The sequence below is a fragment of the Acanthochromis polyacanthus genome, chromosome 15 (assembly GCF_021347895.1).
Source record: "Acanthochromis polyacanthus isolate Apoly-LR-REF ecotype Palm Island chromosome 15, KAUST_Apoly_ChrSc, whole genome shotgun sequence".
In the NCBI taxonomy this organism is placed as follows: Eukaryota; Metazoa; Chordata; class Actinopteri; family Pomacentridae; genus Acanthochromis; species Acanthochromis polyacanthus.
In genome coordinates this window covers 18,189,922-18,213,091 of record NC_067127.1, presented here as the reverse complement: position 1 = coordinate 18,213,091, position 23,170 = coordinate 18,189,922, and the positions used below count along the sequence as shown (strand labels likewise).

Sequence of the window (23,170 nt, the reverse complement as noted above, 5' to 3'; positions counted from 1 at the left end):
CGGTTACAATTTTGGTCTCTACATTTGCATGGCCCACAACATCTTCACAATATGTTTACAGCAGGGCTTCATTGTCTTTGAGGCAGATTCACCCCTTGCTTGTTATACACGGTTTTTAAAGACAAAGGTGGCGATGGCCAAATTCCAAACTCAAGGATTTTAAACAGCATTGCACATGGATAACGTCATAGCAGCTACATCCAGCTTTTATATACAGTTACTGATAATTTGGCCGTCTATGCTCAGTAGCCAACAAGGAAATAGCTGTTGTTTTGGGCTAACAACATTAGGCCACTATCTGAATGTGATATGTTGGCAATGTCAATATTTACTGTAACATAGGAAAAACAAAAAAAAAACAACACCGCTGAAATAGTTTGGTGAGGTTGCCCCAAAGTAAGGTTTATAAAGTGTTTTCCCTGAAGGTTATACATCTACACACATACACACTATGCATCATACAACTGCCAACCTTGGTGTTATGGAATTCTCCCATGAATGTCTATTCAAGAATATTTAAGTGGCAAGTCTCTCCACTATAAAGTCTCTGCTGTAGCTCCATATTTTATCAGCTCCAACTCTGTAGTTAACATTCGCAGACAAGAGCGGATGTTCTCAATCTTTTCATCTAACTCCCAGCAACAGAGTAAATTAAGGATATTTCTCAAAGTGTTGAACTATTTCTTGAGAATGCAGTAGGTTCTTGGTTGTTTTTTTTTCTTTTTCCACACTCTCATAGTGAAGTCCTAGTGGGGAAGAAAAGGAAATGAAAAACTGAAGAAAAGATTGGTACATAAGAAAAGTGAATGACAGCTTTTCATTACCGAATAACTCCTATGTCCTACAGTTGTATATAGAATCATTAAGGGTAGAAATTTCCTCTATGCAGTGCAATAGCGAGAGAGAAAGCCAACAAATCTGATGAGCCAACACCAATGGGCCGGTAAAGTCAATGCATTTACTCAGCAAGCTCAATGAATGTGAGCTTTGGACCTGTGGAGCATTTGCAAAGCCTTCTGGCGAATCCTCAGTGCGTGGCAGCCTGGCTTCTTTCTTTCCTGCTGTGGGTTGGGACACTTATCTCAGCATGCCCCCTCTACCATGCTTTCTTGATTCCTCAATCCCTCCATGTCTCTTTGGCCATGTCCTGCCAGCTTCAGACCGCTGCAGCTCCTAATACCTGTCTCAAATGCAGGCCTCTGACCTTTCTGAAAGTATCTCTGGGGGTTTTATCATGAGCAGACACCTGAAGTCTGACCAGGCCAGGTCGCATTTGGCTTCTCATTATACAGTGGCTTTTTAATGCCTTTGTGAATTAGCCAATATAAATGGATAATTAGAATTTTAAAAAGACCCTGCATTATCCACTGTATCCTCTTCCTGGGTTTTGTGTGACAAGCAAAGGGTGGCATTTTCTCATTTTTCTCTCCCCTTGAGCCAACTTGAGAAGGGATGCCTCCAAGGAATCCAGATCTAGCTGAGTGTCACTCAGCATCTCTCCCTCTCCCTTCCTGCCTCCCCTGCCTGTGATGGGCTGATACTGTGCATTCCCGACACGTTTGGCCGAGGCCCTGACTGTAACACTCACATAAACAGAGACAGAGAGCGGCCATGTGACACTTAATGCACATGCAAATTCTGAGCTTCATAGCAGGCTGCAGTATAAGAAGCCTCTAGGAACATAATTTGTTTGGAAAACATCCCATTAATTACTTTGATTAAACATGATTATATTAGATATGCTCTTTGTGAGTGCACTCACTGTGTGAGAGATTCTGATGAGGATATTAATATTATGTGGGTAAGTTTGCCACAGCAGGTATATGACTTCATTTGTTGGTTAATAATATAATTTAATTATCAGTTTCCATTCCAGGCTGAGACTATTATGTTGGAAAAGGCTAAATAACTGATATGGTTCTCCTCAGGGGCATAATAGTGGCTCAGCTTAAAGCCCCAGTCCCCGGGCCTCAATTCTGTTTCCAAGGTTCAGCCTTTAAACCCATTGCCACAACCAGTCACACAACCTCACCCTCCAAGCTTAACACCTTCTGTTTCCACACAATTGCCTACTGTCTGGTCTCTGTTCAGAAAAAATAATAAAAATGCAGACTCAAATGTCTTTATTTTAGGTGTCCTGAATGCGATGGAAATCTGTAGATCGCACACCAGCCTGATTGGAACTTCTGTTTGTAAAAAGTATTTCAATCCCCTGTCTCCTGTTCAGTCAGCAACACACACGAGCACTTTTTAGTTGTCAAGATGCCAGCGCTGTGCTCTGGTCTGTGGGTCCAATAATGAATGAAATTAAGTGACATGATTAAATAATGAACGTCTTCGTAGTTTGTCAGTCAGCTCCCCTCTTTTTCCACTGTGACCTCGACCTTATCGAACTGCACCAGCAGCACTTTATTAAATCACAGACACCCAGTTGTCTTTATTTTAATCCAGTCATGCCAGAGGAGTTAGATTTGATTTACACTGGAATAGCAGACGCAGGATTTTCTTCCTGTGCGGTGTAAGAAATTGTAACTTAAGCAAAATCTGTGCAGTACTTTTTCCTTCAAGCAGCGTTGAGTGTGTAAGTTGTGGATTTGTGCTAAATCCGGGCTCACCTGCTGTGACTGTCATCCATCACAAATTTCTGTTTTGTCGGTTAAAACATTGTCACAGCACATTTCACAGATGCACATCTTTCGAAAAGCTGATGTTATATTAGCCGATCTGCACTGCAAAGACATATTAAATCAGCGCTTCTGATAGGAAAAAATGTTTTTGACCCACTTTACTAAGTTAGTAACTGCACTGAAACAGAACCCAACACAGTAGCCTAGCTATCAATACTGCCTTTGTGTAAAGCAAAATGGCATCCCCTCTCTTCTCCTAAACACTTTTGCTTGACCGCAATGGAAAATGTCATGAGTTCAAATAAAGATATGTGGGACAATTCATAAGGACACAGGAAAAGACAATTGTGGTGTTAAGATCCGATCCAGATCTGACTGTACATACGCTAGTAATCATGCGACAATGAATGTTTCTAACATGGATCTGCTGTGGATGGGGCATCGCTTTGAATGTTGGAAATGTGGAACAAAACCATCTAATTTCCATTTTTCTTTACAACCATTGTATCCTCTGCAAAAGGCGATAAGAAGCGAAGCACTGAAGCACATTTCTTTCATGTTTGGAGATTTCGACCTGCTCTTACTGGCTGCCACTTAGATACTTCAGAGTCATTTCACTCAGTTAGGAATCTACTTAAGCATAGACGACCATTCAACCGCAACCTGTGTCTTCCCTTTTTTTTGTGCCAGATCATCTTTGTACTGTATGTCGAGTGTTCTGTGGACCAAAATGCAGTAGAAAGACTCGGTTGCACAGCTTAACAGGTTTAATTGCAGGCAGTCTTTGTAAAGGAGAAGGAAACAAGGGTTATGAATCAGATGAAGAGGCTGTCGCTGCTGAGTGGGTTAGGTGCACGACGCTTGATGGCTGGTGGTTCTGAGAGTGGCGTACGACTTGATGGATGGCTGACCGGCTGTTTTGAGAGGGAGGAGGCGACTGTGGCATGTGGCACGGGCTTGAGCTTGGTAGTGGGAGTGAGCTGGTAACAAGATAAGTGGAGGAAACTGAAACCTGATGCACAAAGAAGCTGCAGGTTAGACTGTGAGCAATGATACCATCACGAGAGCTCTGTTGAGGAGTAAAGTAATGAGTACTGCAGCAGATTATTACTGCATGATTCTTATAGATGTGTCAGGTGAGGAGGAACAGGTAGCTATGCCCACACACCAGAGGCATCTTAAAAGGTGGAAAATGGGGCTGCCATGGCATGAATAAAATCTCATTGGTCACCTCTTTGGCCACCCGGGATCTGACAGGTCAAATTTATTCCCTGAATTTGACATAGTTTGTGCCTTTAGCTGATGAAGGCACACACACAGACCTCAAATCATTTACTTACATTTATTAACTTAGACCTTAAGTTTAATTTGTTGCATCCAGCTGTTTATATGAGTGTTTTCTTTGAGTTTTCCAGCGACACACTGCATCAGACAGCAGTGGGATCCAAAATGTCTCCACAGCAAGAAGAGCGTGTGCATTCACAGATTACACAACACAGCAGCAACGTCATTAATTACTTACACACGTGGACAAAATTGTTGGTACCCCTCAGTTAAAGAAGGAAAAACCCACAATTCTCACTGAAATCACTTGAAACTCACAAAAGTAACAATAAATAAAAATTTATTGAAAATTAAATAATCAAAATCAGCCATCACTTTTGAATTGTTGATTAACATAATTATTTAAAAAACAAACTAATGAAATAGGGCTGGACAAAAATGATGGTACCCATAACTTAATATTTTGTTGCACAACCTTTTGAGGCAATCACTGCAATTAAACGATTTCTGTATTTGTCAATGAGCGTTCTGCAGCTGTCAACAGGTATTTTGGCCCACTCCTCATGAGCAAACAGCTCCAGTTGTCTCAGGTTTGATGGGTGTCTTCTCCAAATGGCATGTTTCAGCTCCTTCCACATATGTTCAATGGGATTCAGATCTGGGCTCATAGAAGGCCACTTTAGAATAGTCCAACGCTTTTCTCTCAGCCATTCTTGGGTGTTTTTGGCTGTGTGTTTTGGATCGTTGTCCTGTTGGAAGACCCATGACCTGCGACTGAGACCAAGCTTTCTGACACTAGGCAGCACATTTCTCTCCAGAATGCCTTGATAGTCTTCAGATTTCATCGTACCTTGCACACTTTCAAGACACCCTGTGCCAGATGCAGCAAAGCAGCCCCAAAACATTACTGAGCCTCCTCCATGTTTCACCGTAGGGACAGTGTTCTTTTCTTCGTATGCTTGCTTTTTGAGTCTATGAACATAGAGTTGATGTGCCTTACCAAAAAGCTCCAGTTTGGTCTCATCTGTCCAAAGGACATTCTCCCAGAAGCTTTGTGGCTTGTCAACATGCATTTTTGCAAATTCCAGTCTCGCTTTTTTATGAGTTTTTTTCAGTAGTGGTGTCCTTCTTGGTCGTCTCCCATGAAGTCCACTTTGGCTCAAACAACGACGAATGGTGCGATCTGACACTGATGTACCTTGGCCTTGGAGTTCACCTTTAATTTCTTTGGAGGTTGCTCTGGGCTCTTTGGATACAATTCGAACGATCCGTCTCTTCAATTTGTCATCAATTTTCCTCTTGCGGCCACGTCCAGGGAGGTTGGCTACTGTCCCGTGGGTCTTGAACTTCTGAATAATATGAGCCACTGTTGTCACAGGAACTTCAAGCTGTTTAGAGATGGTCTTATAGCCTTTACCTTTAAGATGTTTGTCTATAATTTTTTTTCGGATGTCCTGGGACAATTCTCTCCTTCGCTTTCTGTTGTCCATGTTCAGTGTGGTACACACCTTTTCACCAAACAGCAGGGTGACTACTTGTCTCCCTTTAAATAGGCAGACTGACTGATTATGAGTTTGGAAACACCTGTGATGTCAATTAAATGACACACCTGAGTTAATCATGTCACTCTGGTCAAATAGTTTTCAATCTTTTATAGAGGTACCATCATTTTTGTCCAGGCCTGTTTCATTAGTTTGTTTTTTTAAATAATTATGTTAATCAACAATTCAAAAGTAATGGCTGTTTTTGATTATTTAATTTTCAATAAATTTTTATTTATTGTTACTTTTGTGAGTTTCAAGTGATTTCAGTGAGAATTGTGGGTTTTTCCTTCTTTAACTGAGGGGTACCAACAATTTTGTCCACGTGTGTATTATGAGAAGTTCCCCCCCAAATGAAGACAGGATTAATCAGGATCTAATGGCGAGCCACACTGTATTTTCTTCATGTCAGACAGGTGAGCTGTCACACAACGTCACGGTTTATAAGCCGCAGTTAAATCATTTGTACAGCTGATTCCTGAGCTCCATCGCAGCTTGATGTTACTTTTCTGTAAAAGTCTGATCTGTTTACTGAAGTCAAAATATTTTTATGTCATATCAAGTTTTTCGATCAGCGAGATTTTGCCATTTCACAGCAGGATATTTGCAGCAGTGACATTATTGTGCTTACAGATGCAATACAGAAAGGGATCTTTCTAATCATTGAAGTAACTACCAAAATATAGCAGAAGGTAGCAATGAAAACACATTTTATTGTATCATAAGTTACTGTAGTTTGAGAAATTATCACCACACATGGACAGACTTTTCAAGATATGTATAATGTGTTGCCTATAGGTGACCTTCTTGCCCTCTAGTGCTCTGTAGCATTCTTGCCTATTTTGATTGGTGGTCACCCCACTAAATAAAATGTTAAATGTATCTGCATTAGTCTATGCGCATTAGATGGTTAATAATCCTCACTTTAAAAACAGAAACAAAGTTATATCGATGGTCCACCTCAAGATGTATAATGGCTTATATAAAACATTTCTAAAGGCGCCCATGGCAGGCACAGACACATATGCAGAAGCTTACACGGAGGACAAAGAGGGATAAACGGCAGACAAAGGAAGAGAAAGACAACAGCAGAAACACAGTATCAGGAACAGAAATAATGACACCTTGACATGTTCCACCTTTTTGTTCTTTCATGTAAATCTCTGCCTGTTTCTCTGGGACTCTGCTTTAGCTCATCCTTTGTAGGAGACTGACTATTATCTGTGCACCAAAGCTTTTTTTTAAACTCAAGTCAAGGCTGCATCCAACTTCTCTGGTTCTTGATGTAGTTTAAAACACTGTGTAAAATCACCTTGAACAAGCATTTGTTCTTCTAAATCATTAAATTCTTTGATAAAGACTCTCAATTACTAAATGATTCTAAACTCCAACATTGCATTTTTAAACATTTTCATTATCACCCTTTTAACTTGGAACTGCTCTGTGCAGCAGCTAAAGGCTTGTGTTCAGAGAATCTAGACAGCCACTCAAGGAGTCCGTTACTGATTTGGCCATTCCAGAGCAGTCTGTGTGTGTGCCAGCCGCCGCTGGGACATGACGTAGCCAGAAATCAGAAAGCCAGCAGTGTGCTCTTCTATTCTCCCCCTTCATAGCATTTATTATTTCTCCTAGAAAAACTCACTTCCTTCTAACGTTCAATTTTTTAGACATAAAACATACTGAGTCCCGGGCTCTCAACATTCACCGCTGACCATTTAGGTTTATCGAACAGTCCAATTCTCCAGCTGCATTTCATGGCGTGTAAGAGGAGGAATGAGAATTTACCAGTGGTAAACGAACCAGAAGACACACTAAACAGAGAAGGATGGCAATTTCCCACCGGGCTCAACACAACCTCTGATACGAATAGCGTGTAAATCTCATAAGTCACTTTTCAATAGCTCCCTGCTGTATGATTAAACGACTAGGGTAATAAGTAGGAGGTGACATGTGGGTGCTATCAGGCTGAGAAGAAAGCAGAAATGATCTAATACTGTCCCAAACCTGGCAGATGGCCAGACAACCCCCCCAGTCCCTTTACTACGCACACATCTAGTTCCTAGTGGCTCATCTGATTGCTAAATAAGCTCCTCCTGAGAGTGAAAATGTAGCCAAATGTGATTGAAAAAAACACCCTGCTTCCTTGTGAATACATCCCTGGACTGCAGCAGGTATTGTAGCTGTTGTAGGAAGGTGCAACAAAGTGAGGAAAACCAATCCCACTTCGGAAAGGTAGGACTCACTCGAGAGTTAAATCTGAGACACTGGATCAGACTGCTGGCGCTGTGCTATGAACCTGTGTATCGTGGACACTGTAAAGCTCCCTGATATTTTCCATTCCCCTTGAGAAGGTGGAGGTCACACACTCACTGTCTGCTAAGTGAGCTGCCCAGTGTAAGAACTGCTCAGTGACCTCCTGCACCTGTAGATAAAAGCTGTGTGACTATAGTTTAATAAGGGCTCTGGGCATTTCGCTTCAGCTCAGCCAACCTCTGCTAGCAGATATAATGCGATCAATATTGATGAAAGGACTCGGTTTCTGTTTGGATATATCTACGATAGGCTGAAGCATGGACACAGTCACACACACACACACACACACACACACAGCTCAAATATCACTTTCAGGCTTAGCTTTGTGAAAATAGGAACTCGCCTAAAGTTAATCCAACTGAGCCATTCCACTTTTCTGTACGCCTAATTGCTTCACTGCGTATCTGTCTAATTAAGGAGGAATTTCTTGACTTTTTAAAAAAAAATCTGTCATAGTGGCACAGGAGTAGACATGTATTCCCAAGGCCATAGCCACAGATTCAGCCCACAGTGCATTGTAAATCAAGGGCTTTCAAATTAGCTTCACATATTGTTCTTGGTGCTGTTATGTTCTAAATCTCCCGTGTGTTTCCGTACAGTGGGAAAAGAGACAGAGAGAAGAGATCTTGAGAAATAATTCAGTTCTGTCTCTTTGTCTGTGGCTCATCAGATTTAGGATATGCATCTAGCAGAGACGGATAAGAATTGGTGATGATAAATTGGCCCAAAAGCAGAGCTCTAATGAAGAAAAATAGGGACGAGACAACATTTGAGAGTGTTGGATTAGAAAACTTTAGATGTAAAGATTCCAAGCCAAAACTAAAGCGTGGTGGTGCACTACTATTTATTAAAACAAATGTGGATGCACCCAGTGTCCTCTGAGCATAAATGACCCCTACAATGAAACTATTGGCAGAAAAAATGAAGCTTCTCACATCTGTTGTCGAGTTGACGGTTAATCTATAATGGTTGGGCCCCTATAGAAGCCTTTTTAACTTTCCTCAATAATGTTTCTACACAGAGCAAACAGAAGCTGATAAAACAGAACGCTGATAAAACTCCCCAGGCAGCCAGCAGGCGGTGCTGAGTTCAGGGCATTTTGTGTGCCTCCAGTTTATGGGCACTTAGAGAGCTGTCTATTCTGGCCAGACATCGTGACAGGGGGCCTCATTGGACCAAATGAATTTGCCTTTGTAGAAAAACTGTTTTTACACTGCTGGTGGTGCATTTCCACAACGCCTTCCTCAATATTTCACTGTTTCCTTATCTTTGACTGTTTTCAGTGACTCTGCATCTTCAGGTTTCAGCTCTTTTGCTGTCGCTGCTGAAATCTTGCAGTGGGCAAAATAACTAGGAAGATTTAAAAGGGAATAAATGACAAAGAAAAGCCATAAATCACAGCGTTTGACTGTTAACCAAACAGTCCGCCCATTTAAATGCATCTATTCTAACTTTATTTTTTTCCATAATGCACCCTGCCACCAATTTCCACCCTTATTTTCTCTCTTTTTAAATCAACGTGATTACAATTATTGCTCATCAGGATAAATTGGGGCACATGCAGTGCATGTCATTACTCCTCTGAACTCGGACATTAGCCTCACTAATGTGGCCGTAATCCACATTGTCCTTCCTTTCCTCACGCAGAGAAAAGAATCCTCTGTCACTGTCATGTAAATGATGCGCTTCCCACTGTGTTCCCTTCAGTTTCTAAATCACAATGAAGGTGAATTTAATTTCCACACAGGCCAGGCACTTCCATCCATGGAGACAAGCATGATTAATTTCAAGTGTGTTTTGGAGCCTGGAGCCCTTAAAGTGTGCCGAAATCATATTGGAGTTTATCTTTTAATAAAGTTTATCATTGGAGAAGAGAGGATGAGGCAAAAATATTCAATCTGAATTTCTAGCCAAGAGAAATCCTTTGAGGGTGGCATTGATTTGTTGGAGGAGATTTGATACAAATTCTCCAGAATATAGAGGAATATTACATGTCCAAAAGGCATTTTATTTTGAGCTTATGAAAGTGAGCACTCACAGCAAACACAGAAAAAAAAATCCTGAATATACACAGTGGAAATTGAGGTATCTTTGCCAGCAGTAGCTGAATATTGCTGCATGTCAACCGAAACTGATTCTACCACAGTAAGATATGAATTCTTGGTATTATTATTGGTGCATTGCCACGCTCTGCCACAGCCAATTAAATTACTATATAGAGAGGTAGTTATACACTGCAGGAAGTTAGTGCAGGCTGTGCATTCTCACATGACCCATGAAAGATATTGTGAAGATGAATTTTATCTGTGAAGCCACCTTGGGGGAGTGTGAGCCTCAAACTCATTAAGACGTAAAGGGTTGGTTGCAAGATAAGCCTTGCAGAGTGACAGGTAGCTCACTGCAGTATTTAATGACCTGAGAGCATTTTGTGTGTTTATAACAGAGGGTTGGTTTGTCCATTTGTGTGTGTGTGTGTGTGTGTATCAGAGTTGACGCTGGGGTCGACCAACTCTATCTGTCTGTGCTCTATCTCCTTGCTTTTAATCCCTGGGACTAAAAAAAAAAAAAAAAAAAATCCCCATCCCCAACGCCTGAGAGCTGAGGAGAGGACAAGCTGAGAAAATGGGAGTAATTCATGAAGCATATTTTGTGTCATTAGCGCAGCATAATTTATTGTGCACCACATACCGTGAATGTAATGCTTCTGAAGTGAATCATGCACACAGGCTCAGCAAGGTGTAAAATGAGCCTGTACTGATTAGACTGCTCTTTTCCAAAAACATCATGACACATAGTTATCAGCAGACCAACAAACAGACTTTCCACAGTGTGTAATATAGTCCACGTCTTGCAGAGAGATTAAAAATGCATAATTGATTTTCCTGTAGCTTGAAAAAATGAGAAACAATACAAAAAATGATGAAGGAAAGGTTTCAGAAGACCCATGTGCTCTTCAGCCAATAGCCTCATTCACACTTGTTTGGTTGGATTCACACAGAGAAGCTGCACGGGATGCAGGATATCCTCACTTTTCTGCCGCTGGCAGGCAGCATCTCTACTGGAGCAGATAAATGCCTCGCTGAAGGGCATGCAGTGGTTGGAGAGAGCATTAGTCAATTTCTGTTTCTTCCTATAGATTGAAGCGTCTGGCCAAGACCCAAGAATCCTTTTGCAAAGTTCAGGAAACTGCCTCACAATATTATTAAGTTGTAATTAAACTTTGTGGAATGGCACCCAAGGCTTTACAAACAGTAGAGAGAAGAAGGAGAAGGCATGCAACAAAGGTACAATCATGTGTAGCAATTTATAATATATATCTTGGTCCAATGGTTTACATGTATACAAGTGCTATAAATTTAACATTGAAGCTCGTAGCCTTTAAATGAGGAATGAGCTGCATTTAATAGGCTGAGCTCGCTCTGTGAGTAGCTAACAGTGGGAACGTGCTTGCAACTTGGTTGAAATTAATTATCAAAGACATTATACTTATAACAGCATTTATTTTCTTCATGTGAGAGCACATGGAAATTTTAATATTTCCATGTAAAGTGTCAGGTGCACATGCTGGTTTGACTACCATCCTCACCCACATACCCAGATATGTAGAACTGCAAACCAGACATAACAAGCTCAAAATCAACTTTGATCACTGTATTCCACAGTAACTAAATACTTCTATGTTCCTGAAACTGTATTATCACCAGATGTGTGTGTGTGTGTGTGTGTGTGTGTGTGTGTGTGTGTGTGTGTGTGTGTGTGTGTGTGTGTGTGTGTGTGTGTGTGTGTGTGTGTGTGTGTGTATTTGAAAGCATTTAACTTCAATCTTCCAAATCTTAAAGCATCTATTTAAAACAAATAAAATTCTACTATCCAACAGCATTGTGAGGCTGAACAATACGACCCTAAAACTGTGCAAATGTGGTATAAAAATACTAAAAGTTATGTATGTAATGTTGCATCTGCAGCCCTTAGAGTGTTAGTACAGAACTTTTGTATTTTATTGCTTGTTTTGTTGCTGGAAAACAATACCACATATTGTAAAACACAACTTTTGTTTCAATTTGAAACTATAAGCAAAAGAGCTGCATTAGATTGTGAATTTAAAAAATACAGTTTCTTCCTCTAAAGCCGAACAATGTTATCTTAATTAGACATGGCATGTCGTGGAAACTCCTGTGTTAGCTTGGCTGATTTAGATCTGCAAATGTACAGAAATCTTTAGCTTGTTTTTGGACTTTTGCTTCATTAAAATACTCTGTTGTATCAATCTTTGTCTTGTCTAATGGATTTAAATCTGTTAATTTGTTGTACTGCTTCAACATTTTTTGAATTCAAATATTCACTTCAGCATAACTAATGTTGTGTAAAGTTTGATTCTGTTCATTGTCTCGGTTCATTAGTTACTTAGCCACTCTGTAATCCAAAGGCCACATCCAAGGCTGCTCCCAGTGACTTTGTTAATTGTGTACAAAGGAGCTCAGGGAGAGACTGAAGTCAATACGAACATTCAGCACTGTTTTCATGATGCAAAGGAATATATGTACATTTTCAAATGAAACCCCCTTTTTGTTTCAGCGGCTCTGTAAGGTGTCTTGGAACGCAGCTGCGCAATAGAACGGAGTTTGTTAGAGATTGAATTGTTTTAGAGTTCACTGACAAAAAGACCTTGTTGAAATGACAGAGAACAAGGTCGCATCTGACAGATCACTGGGTGGCCAGGGAGGGCTGGAGGAAGCAGGAGCATGCTAATTTGTTCACACTCGGTGTGTGAGACAGCAGTGTAGGTGATCTCGGGTGAAGTTGTCTTGTTCATGTGGAGAACCGTTGTGTTTGCCCTCATAAATGATCCAACAGGTCGTCATTGTCCTGTGCTTCGCAAATAAGACATTTTAGCAAAATCTGATGTTCTGTAGAAGTGTACAGTGTGTCACTCGTGTATTAAAGCATCTAAGTGTCGAATGTAAGTGACTGATCAGTGTGCTTTTGCTTCTTTGCCACAGATTTACAGAGTTTCTGGAGCCCTTCGAGAGAGTGATTCAACCAGAGGAGCTTTGGCTCTACAAGAATCCTCTGGTTGAGTCAGACCACATTCCCAAGAGGGTCATGTTTGTAAGTACCTGCTGTCTAACTGTGCATTCTACTAATTACAGACTTGATTGCCACTGAATACTTGGCCATTATTACAGTCTTCATGAGCCATATCCTCTGCTTAATTCTTTCTAATCTGTGTGGTGCAGAAATCCATTGATTATGAGGGTGATCATTACCTATGTGTTTCATTTCTACTGCTGAGGTGAGGCCTGAATCATGGTGATAGATATGAGAAGGGCTTTAAGGAACTGTGGTGATTAACACTTCCAATACAAATATAATCTGCTCTTGGACAGCAGTGGGTGGTTCCGAGTTAAAATGAATTTCTGACTGACACAGCATGAACTGAAAATAATATTCCTCTGCCTCATGCTGGAAGCACTGAGCAAACAACTTGAAGAATCTGCTGCCTCACTTCTATCCAGGGTCTGTGTTCATTTTATTCTCAGTGTAGATCCCAGCAACAATAACTTGGCCTCAATACACTTAAGGTACACCACAGTGGGCATTACAGAGAACATTCAGCTAGTGATGTGGGTCATGTCTTGTTTTCAGATTCAGCTGCAGAAACCATGTAGATGGTCCTATTTTCAAAGAGCTATTAGGGTGAAATTGCCTTGAATTTCATGAAAGATTCATAACACATTCATGCAAGTACCCCGTCTCCCAGAAATTATGTTTCAATACAAGTAAACTGCATTCTAGGGGAAACATTTTCTCCTGGACTACATATCTTTGCCATTCGTGGTGTTCCTTTCAAACAGTCACAGGGACGGTGGTAGCTCAGCGGTTAAGGTTTTGGGCTACTGGTCTGAAGGTCAGAGATTCAAGCCCCTGAACCACCAAGCGGCCTCTGTTGGGCCCTAGAACAAAGCCCTTTACCCTGTCTGGTCCAGGGGCACTGTACTGTGACGGTGCTTTGACCATAACCTCCTAACAAGCTGAGATATGCCAAGACTGCATTTAATTGTACTCTGTGCAATGGCAATAAAACTGAAATTTCTTTTCAGCCAACCAGTGAAATATTTGATGGGATGAAACTTGCTACCCCCAAAATGGAGAAGAAGCTTCAAACGTGTTGTAAAAAGATGTATTTGAATTCAAACTGTGATATTTTCATAAATCTAATCAAGTAGTTTTGTTGCCTAAACCTAACCAAATAGCAAGTGAAAATGGAAGTGTAAAAATAACGGCCCCACAGAGGAAACAAACCCTCAGTCTCCTCAATGAACGTTCTGTTTTGGACCAGTCTTCCTTTGCAAGCACATTCTGTAGAACATATTGATCTGCATGCACCACAGTATTATTCTGCTATAAGTGTCGGGGGAAGGCGGGGGTCACAGTTGTTTTAGGTGGTGTTTGATGTGGCTTTGGTGTTCACTCAAAAAAGTGATGTGGATTTTTTTTTGGTGTTACATTTTCACACAGGGAGATGAGCACTGTCATTAAAATGGACCAATCTACCAAAATCAAAGTAACAACCTAGCAGGGTTGCCTTAATGCATTTTCCAAATTCTTAGCTAAACTTGAAATAATCACTGTGGTAGGTCGCAGTTCGGAAGTTGCTGATGTCCCCCCATAGTGAAAGAAGTGGCAACATGCAGAGAGGACAAAGCCACTTACAATGAGCAGCTAATGGAAGGCTTATACCTGCAGCCCGTCTGTCACATTAGTTTTAGACACCGTCTTCACATGGACTTTGTGGCTATTTGGAAGTGGAAATGTTTCCTACTGTGTTATACTGCCTCCTCACTGGGACAAAATACGTTTCTTTTAAAATATTGCAGTTGTATTGAAACAAAATTTTCGAATTGGTGCCAGATCATACCGAACCAATCAGAGCACCAGAGGCGGGAGTTAACGATGCGTCATCTTCAGGGCCGAGTTGGCGACCGCAACAGAGCGAGGTTTCTCTCGTGCGCTTTCCTCTGTTTTGCACGGGCTGAATTTGTCCTTAAAACCTCAACAAGAAGCAGCTCTTAAAGCTTTTCTTTTTAAAAAGGATGTATTTTTAATTCCGGCAAGCTGTACGATAGAATGCGTAATGCTGCCCTCCACTGTTGAAAGGGAAAGCTTAGATTTTCCTCAGGACCCCTGTACGGCGAAGGAAGCTGTTAAAACTACAAAACATCATGGCGGAAAGGCAATTGTGAGGTCGCTTAGTGATTGTGTCACACATGCGTTACGCTGATTGGCTCTCTCCAATTCAAGCTGTGATCGGTAGTGCCGCCTCTGGGCTAGATTTGGTTCAATGGAGCAGTTCCAGACTGACTTTATGTGTATTTGTAATACACAATATAAAGGCTGTCTGGTCCCCAGGCAAACTCTACACTGCTGCTTACTCTAAAATGTGTAGATCAGTGAAGTCCCTTCACTTCTCTCCATCCATGCCTCCCCTCTCACTGAAGCTCAATCACAAGAGCTCACCTACATCTCCGCTCAAAAATTTAAAAAAAATGTTTCCAGGAAGCTAATTCTGAAGAACAACAATGATGCTGAGATCTTCACTTCACAAGCTGACTTATTGATAGGTTCAACAGCAGTACTTTTGCGACTTGTCATTACATTAAAAAAGTACATTCATTATTTTCATTGAAAATTTTGCATTATATTTCCTTTTAGCTTGCAGATTAAAGAAATTTGAACAGCATTCCAAAGGCAAAAAGAAAAAAATTGAATACCTTTGCAATTTTAAACAGAAATTGTAACCATCTAAACCTGAACAACAGGCACTCAGGAAAATGGCCTCCATATGAAAGACAACTGCCTTTCAGTGAAGATATATTATTAATAGCTTCAAAAGTTTAAAGGTTTTCATATCGGCGCTCAAGAGCAGAGTCCTGACAATGATCACATTATCTGCTACATCTTTTATATAATAAATCTTTTCCCACCAAGGCAAACAGTGATCAAGCTATCTTTCACAGCTATAACACTGAGGTATTTTGCGGTAAGTGATCAGGGCGACTACATTTGCTTCATAATGTCATTATTAAAGCAAAAAAAATAATTATAAGCTAGTTCCATTATGTTATAAATTGCCTTGAAAGTTCCTGGCTTCACTTCATTTCTCAGACAGGTTAATATGTGTATGTACAGTATCTTTGTCAGCATACTGCCTTGTCAGAAGACCTTCTATTAAGTTCTGGCTGTTTAATCAACATATCACGCAAAGACGTCGCTGCCCATTGTTTATTTAGCTCACCTCTTTGTGTGCTGTCAGCAGCATTTGAGGGACTGGCTCCTCCACTCCATCCCATGCACCTCCACATACATCTGTCATCTTATTATGTGCGGAAACAGCTGCAGAGTAGGTGGTGAGCTTTAACTGACAATTATTTCAAGCTAGAAATAATGACAGCTGCTATAAACTTTAATATATGTAGTGCTTTTCTCCCCATATAAAAATGCCTGAACAGATTTAATGTCAGGAGTAGGTGCTTCATATTAAGCCTAGACTTGTCATAGCTTAATGACGTTTAGAAGCCTTCACACAAACAACAACAAATGGTTAAAATTATAAGTGGATTTGTTCATAAATGCGAAAAAGAGCTGTAAATGACTCATCAGCAAATCATTTGATGGCTATTTTGCGATAAGTACTTGAAAGTGCATTAGTCATAGAAAGCACCACCAATCAAGCAGTAAACACACACACACACACACACACACACACACACACACACACACACACACACACACACACACACACACACACACACACACACACTTATGATTCCAGGACTCGTCTGTGCAGCTGATTGTCCAGTCAGAAGCAATGCATTAACATTTGAGTTTATCTACAACTTGTCTGCACTCTATTATTTCTATTTCCTTTTTGGACGTGCTTTATAAAAATGTTGACAGTCTATATTAACTTCAGTGTTCATAGATCTTTGCTGGTGACAGGCCTCTAAATTATGAGTTGGAAAGTAAGCCCCCTTGCTCCTACACCTCCCACCTCTATGCCTCTTGGGAAAATACTCCCAGTGTGCTGACACCCGACAGTCAGACTTCTTCAGTGTCATTTCTCTGACAGTGGCCCTGAAGGTGTGAAGAATTTATCTGGCTATTTAAAGAAGTCCATTTACATGGAGCCACACTGACTCATTGTGACCTTCATTAAGATATGTATTGTAGTAACCTGTGTGCAGAGTGCTGCTTATTATGAGAAATTCTTAATATTTATTGTAATTTGACCAACTTAACCTTTGGATTAGGAGCTTAGAGCTTCAAATCAGTGTCTGGAAATGGAAATCGTAACTGTTTAGATTTCTGCAAAGCTCATGTAATGAAATATTCCTCCTGGTGAAAATCATGTTGTTGTTTATTTATGTCCTAGATGACATAAAAAAACAACAACAACATAACTGTAGTTACATCTTGGCCATTTTAAGACAGAACAGATTAGTTTAATGGAAAAAAAAATAAAATATGTAACTTTGGTAAACTTAGATGATTTTAGGGGTTAACTGAACAACCAGACAAGGACTTTAACAGGAATAATTAGCCTTTCTAGAGGAAACTTAACTCAATCAATCAAGTGTTATGAGACTACTTGAGAGCTCCCTGAGGCTTTCAAATGCAAACGTGGTCTCTCCTAATGACAGGCACTTGGTGAACAGATCTGACCAACAGTTTGATTAGATTTACACAAACAAGCTTGAGAACGTAACTTTTTCAATCATGAGAAAGAGGCAGGAACTCCTAATTATGAGCTCTGATGAAACTGTAGCAGTAAACTGATATACTGACAGTTAGTAATCTTCATAGAGGTGTTAAACAATCACCCAAGGGCATCAAAGTATGAAAAATACATCTTCCAAAGTGTGTCTTCTCTTTTAATGAAAAGATAAAATCCTCTTTTCTAACAGTCTTTAACTTGTCCATAAAATATTATGACATAATCGTCTATTCATGTCGAACATTTAAGATGGTTTTTGGATACTTTAATGTGTTTCCATGGCAACAGAGATCCTCATAAGTACTGCTCTCCTCATTTACACTTGACTCTTCTCATCTTTGACAGCTGCATTATACTCTGAGGATGCCATTTTAGCTAAAAATACTGTCAGGATCAGCAGCCAAATCGGCCCACAAAGTCAGACTACTGTTCTGTTACAGTAATGTCCCCCTGCATATGTGGAACTCACAGTCACTGGGGAAGCATTGACATCCTTTCATTAAGGAAAAACACGAATACCACTTTGTAAAAGCAAGTAAAAGTCCTGCACTGGAAAGGTTACATAAGTGAAAACATGTAAGTGTTATCAATACCGATATGCACTTGAAGTATTAAAATAAAAGTATTTAGTACAGAAAAAATATCACTTCTGACTGTTGTACTATAATATATTATGCCACTGGATTATTATAACTCATGCACTAATGAAAGAGCAGGATTTTTGCATTTTTAGTTGTTTGAGTTGGAGCTCATTTTAAACTCTTAACTATGACTAGTTTTTCATTATGGCTTAAAATGCTGATTATTTTCTCCATCGACCCCTGAAGGGAAAAGCTGAAAGGAAAAGAAGATTTTCTCCATTAATTGTTTTTCTGGTTGAAATGCTGCCAGGAGTCAAATGATTGTCAAACTAGTTCTCATCTAAATATATATATAAAGTGGATCACTAATCAATTTCAACTCTTAATTTAATAACAAAAAGTAATTCAGAACCTTTATGCTTCTTAATTTATCAACTAACTGGTGACTAAAGCTTAACAAAGTGCATTATTTCCCTATGAAATATCAAGGAGTTAAAGTAGAAATTGTCATGAAAAGAAATGTAAGTGCCTCAAATGTGTGCTTAAATACAGAGCTTGAGTAAATGTGCTTCATTATATTCCACCAGTGGAAAATTTCAGCCAAACAAGTGTTGTTGTTTTTTTTCACTTAATTTGCCACAACCTCAGTGAGACAGTGATGGGAGCTGCTGTGATTCAAAGGGCACTGATAAACAGGGTGCGTTTTTGGTAAATGTGACGGAGGCTACTTGCTGCTGAGTCACCACAACCTCTTGTTTCAATCCCTTTTTGCCAGGAAACCTTTTAGTGCACTCAGGCTCGTACGTGATTTGTGGAACGCTGCGATAAGGCGTTGTTAAATTCGTTTCCATCCACAGAAGCTGCCAAAATACATAAGATATATCCAAAAATAATGTATTGTGATACTATCCACATACTGTCTTTCTTGCGTTTCAAATTTGCACCGTACAGTTTGAGTTTTGCACTATTTAGAGCTACAATATGGTGTCTGCATTTTGTATTGCATCCATGTCTACACCAGTGTCACAAAAACATCGAAAAACTGCGTCTGTTTTAATCTTGGATTCAGACAGCAACTGTTACTGCAAGTGAATCCAAGTGTGATCACAAGTTTGAATCCAGCTCCTTCAAGGGAATAGTGAGGTGTAAAATTAGCTTATAATTGGCAGAGATACACAAATACACACACAGCTGAACTAATAAACTGAACTCCAGGGAAATGCAATATTTGTGTTATAATAATGGAACTGAAACTCTGCCTTTGTTTTGTTTTTTCTACCTTTGTTGCTTAAGGCAAAGGAAATATATTGAATTCGACCAGAAAGTAATTAATACATTCTGATGCATGAATAATTACCTCAGTGCTTGGGAGTGACAAATCTCTTATCAAGTTAGGGGCAAAATTCTCTCAGTACAAGCATCTGAAGAGCGTCTGAACAATAAAGAGGCCCCTCAGTTTGCCTCGTTAAAATTAACTCTGCGTAATGGATAGGTCCAGGTTGCTCCCTGAGGCAGAAGTCATTTTACGATTAACCTGCAAAACAGGCCCAGTGGAATGGTGCAGTGCATCTCTAATGTCACAGTAATAACCCCACATTTGTTATTGTGTTTTTTTTCCTCACAGGCAATTTCTTTCCTTACCCCACTGGCGGTGATATTTGTGGTGAAGATAATTCAGAGGACGGACAAGACAGAGATCAAAGAGGCATGCTTAGGTGCGTGGAGCCGCTTACTTGGTTGATAAAAGTAAGATAAGTCTGAAAAATCTTAAAATGACTGCGTATTTTAGTGGAACACACTGTATTGCATGGAGATTTTTAATAACAGTCTCTTTCTAATTTTCTTGCGCTTTAATACCTTTCATTTTTCACCAGTTCTGCCTGGAAGCACGGGCTAATTGGCCACATATAGAAGTGCTTTACAATGCTTAATGGCACAGATCTTTCAACTTTGTGACCTAGTGTTGCCGTCAGTATGGTCCCGCATAAGTTAATCTCAATTACCGCAGCCATGAGTGCATACCCATTTAAAATTTCATGCTATTTGTCTCATTCTCCGGCAGCATCTGGGCGTTTCTCTCTCACTGACTTTTCCCCCCGTTTGCCATTTTCCCCTGGGTGCAAAAGGTCTGCGGAGGCTTTGCCACATCAGACAGCATTAAAAAAGTTTAACACAAATCCAATTAAAGAGACACACGGAGATGAATCAGGTGGAGAGAGGGTGGCTCGGTGCATCAGTGCAGAGATTACAGTGCTGTGTGGAACTTAACGGGCCCATTACCGCCTGCAGAGAAGCACTTCCACAAGCTGCACAGGAAAACAACATCGTTCAGGAGAACAAAGACTAAAACGAAGACCATTATTCTGACAAGTTTCTACATGATCACAGATTTGACTGTGGCTTTGAACCAAATTCTCGACCTAATGAGAAAGAAATATCAGAGAGCAGTACTTCTGCTGGATGTGTAGTAAAAAGTGGCTCATTTTGAACTACCTACAGACCTATTTAGTTTTGATCCCAGGCTAAATCACAGAAAAACAGCCGTCCTGATATTCTCACTAATTCAAGGAGTTCAAAGTTGTCCCTGAGGGTCCTCTAATGCCAAATTCATGAATCAAATCTTCAAACAGATATAATTGAGCTTGCATAAATTGTGGCTTTGGAGATAGATTTTCACTCTTGTAGTACCAATGGGACTTTGTTTTGCTAATACAATGCGTTTACTGTTTGATGCACTGCATTCTATTATCTCATTGCCTCTTTATTTTTCTTTGGAGTAAAAAGGAACACGGTGTCATCTTCGCAGAGTGGTCTAATAACCCTTTATCATTCCCAAACTCCTGCTGCTTAATTACGTGATTATCTATCAGTCAGGATGTAATGAAGCCATTTTGGAAGTTTGATTATATTTTCCAAAAGGCTTCACTCTGAGAATGACTCTGTGATGATTCTGTAGTAATTGTTTTTCATTTTGGAAACAAAGCATGAACAATATTATTCATCATTTGAATATGAGATCACATAGCAAGCAGAGGCACTATTGTGCATAGGGAGTAATCTTCAAGCGAGACACCAGTAAGTTTCATTAGTGCAACAGTGTGTCTCTGCATATTTTTACTGATGTGTCAAAGTTTTCACTCTCAAGATATAAAAGTAAATTATTGAAAAGATTTAAGCTTTTTTTTTGCTGGATATCACTTTCAGGGTTTTCTCAAATTCAACAAATCAACTCTTGCAGGAGCTGAAAGGGACGAACTTTGGTGATGTAATGGCAGCAACTCTGTCTTTTTTCAATAGAGCCCTAATTTTCCTGAAACTGTGCCCTGGTGCAATCACTACAGCAAACTCTAGAGCCTGTGCATGTGAATGTGAAAAATTCTGGTGATCAGAGCCACAAGTGGAACCTAAATGTAGCACAGCCCGTTTTGGCAGAGAGACGGATGCAGGTTGAATACATTATTAGGAGGATGAATGCAGCAGGTGCTCTTATGGTGGGCTTTAAAAATGGCAAAGCTCATGTAGTTCCTCTTCAATGCGTCAAAATGAGCAGATATGAGGAAAGTTAGAGCTAAACAGGAGACACAGAATCACAAATTGGGAATATATAAGAAGTGACATGACTATGCAGCAGCCAGCTGGAGTGTCGTCTTTGAGAGTTTTAGCTGCTAGTCACACTAATTCAGCAGAAACCAGCCCATTTGATGCCAGCAAATTAACAAACAAGAGCAATTGCAAAAACACTGACTGTCAAACAGTGCCAGTGCTACTGTTGGCTTTGGACCTAGAAAAAGTTCATTAGTTCACTAATGACTATCAGTAAGCATTCCAGCGCTTCAAATGCATCTGACAGAACTAAGGTTAATCAGTAGTTTTATACACAAAGTACAAAGTCAGAGAGAGAGAACACATTGCAATTTAATGTCACATATTTGAACTGGTCAAGCAGATCGTATCACACTTTAGGCTTAAATCTGATCTGCACAGTTTTCCAAATTAACAAGCTGTTAAATAACATTGACACAGTGCTCTCCTCAGCAGCACATGAAGATAACGCATTAGAGGGCTGCCAACGTGGGGTGAATCCAATTCCCCTGGAGACTACTGGGCTTAACCTATGAGGGCAAGCACTCTGGCTAATGATGAGCCCCGGTGGTTTTCTTTATGGCTAATTAAATGAACGTACAGCTACGCTGTAATGCCTACCTGTCAACCAACTGCAGTCCTGTTTTTCATTACGGATGTTAAGCTGCAGCAGTAATTGCTTCACAGTCAGATTAGGCATTCAATTGGTGCAATCATTTTGTCACTAATACTGTAGGGTTACTTAGTTCACTTTTACCTCCCTTTAAGAAATCTAATAGGTATTTGCTAGCTTTTGGCAGCCTTCCTCTGCAGGAACTTAGGGCAGGTGAACATTTACACAAATCAGCGTTTCTCTTTCCATTGGGTCTATTGGATCCAGTCCAATGATAACTTCAACCGAAGCCATAATTCTGAGTGTGCCGAAAAAACAACAACAAATAGTAGTTGCTGGACGTAATCCAGCCTGATGAGCACATAAAAGTACAGCAATAAGGGGTTTTCTATGTTGGAATATATGGTGATTTTGCATGTAGGATAGCATTGTTAGAGAGGAAACAACTGCTGCTCAGTCATGACATAGAGAGAGCGGAAAAATGGCATTCATTGCCCTCTTAGAGCTTAACCAATCAGCATTGTTTTAGGTAGTAGTGTTTTAGGGCTGGTTAGAAGCATCTACCCTAGAATATGTACTTTTTTTCACTCAAATAAGACCCCTAAAGACATTGTACAAGCACAAAGGTTCAGGTTGTCTTAAAAAAGCCCAAGGTCCTGCAGTGGAAAACTGCCTATGTGTGCATAGCTTTAATTTTAGGGACTTATATTTGGCTTGTATAGCTCTGTGAATGGACATCACACCCATGTCCACAGTGCCATTGCAGTGATGCATCAGTTGCCGTGATATTTAACTTGACATTCATGTACGATGAGGTTCAGTAACTGTGATGATCCTCTGACTTTTGCAGGTAA

General features: G+C 40.1%; 1 protein-coding gene across 1 annotated transcript in view; it reads left to right on the top strand.

Moving 5' to 3' along the window:
- plpp4 (phospholipid phosphatase 4) overlaps positions 1-23,170 on the top strand; it is a 58,247-nt gene that overhangs the window by 18,330 nt on the left and 16,747 nt on the right. The window contains 2 exon segments of the mRNA XM_022206098.2: positions 12,766-12,874; positions 19,746-19,836. Of these exon segments, the coding sequence (XP_022061790.2) occupies positions 12,766-12,874; positions 19,746-19,836 (200 nt within the window).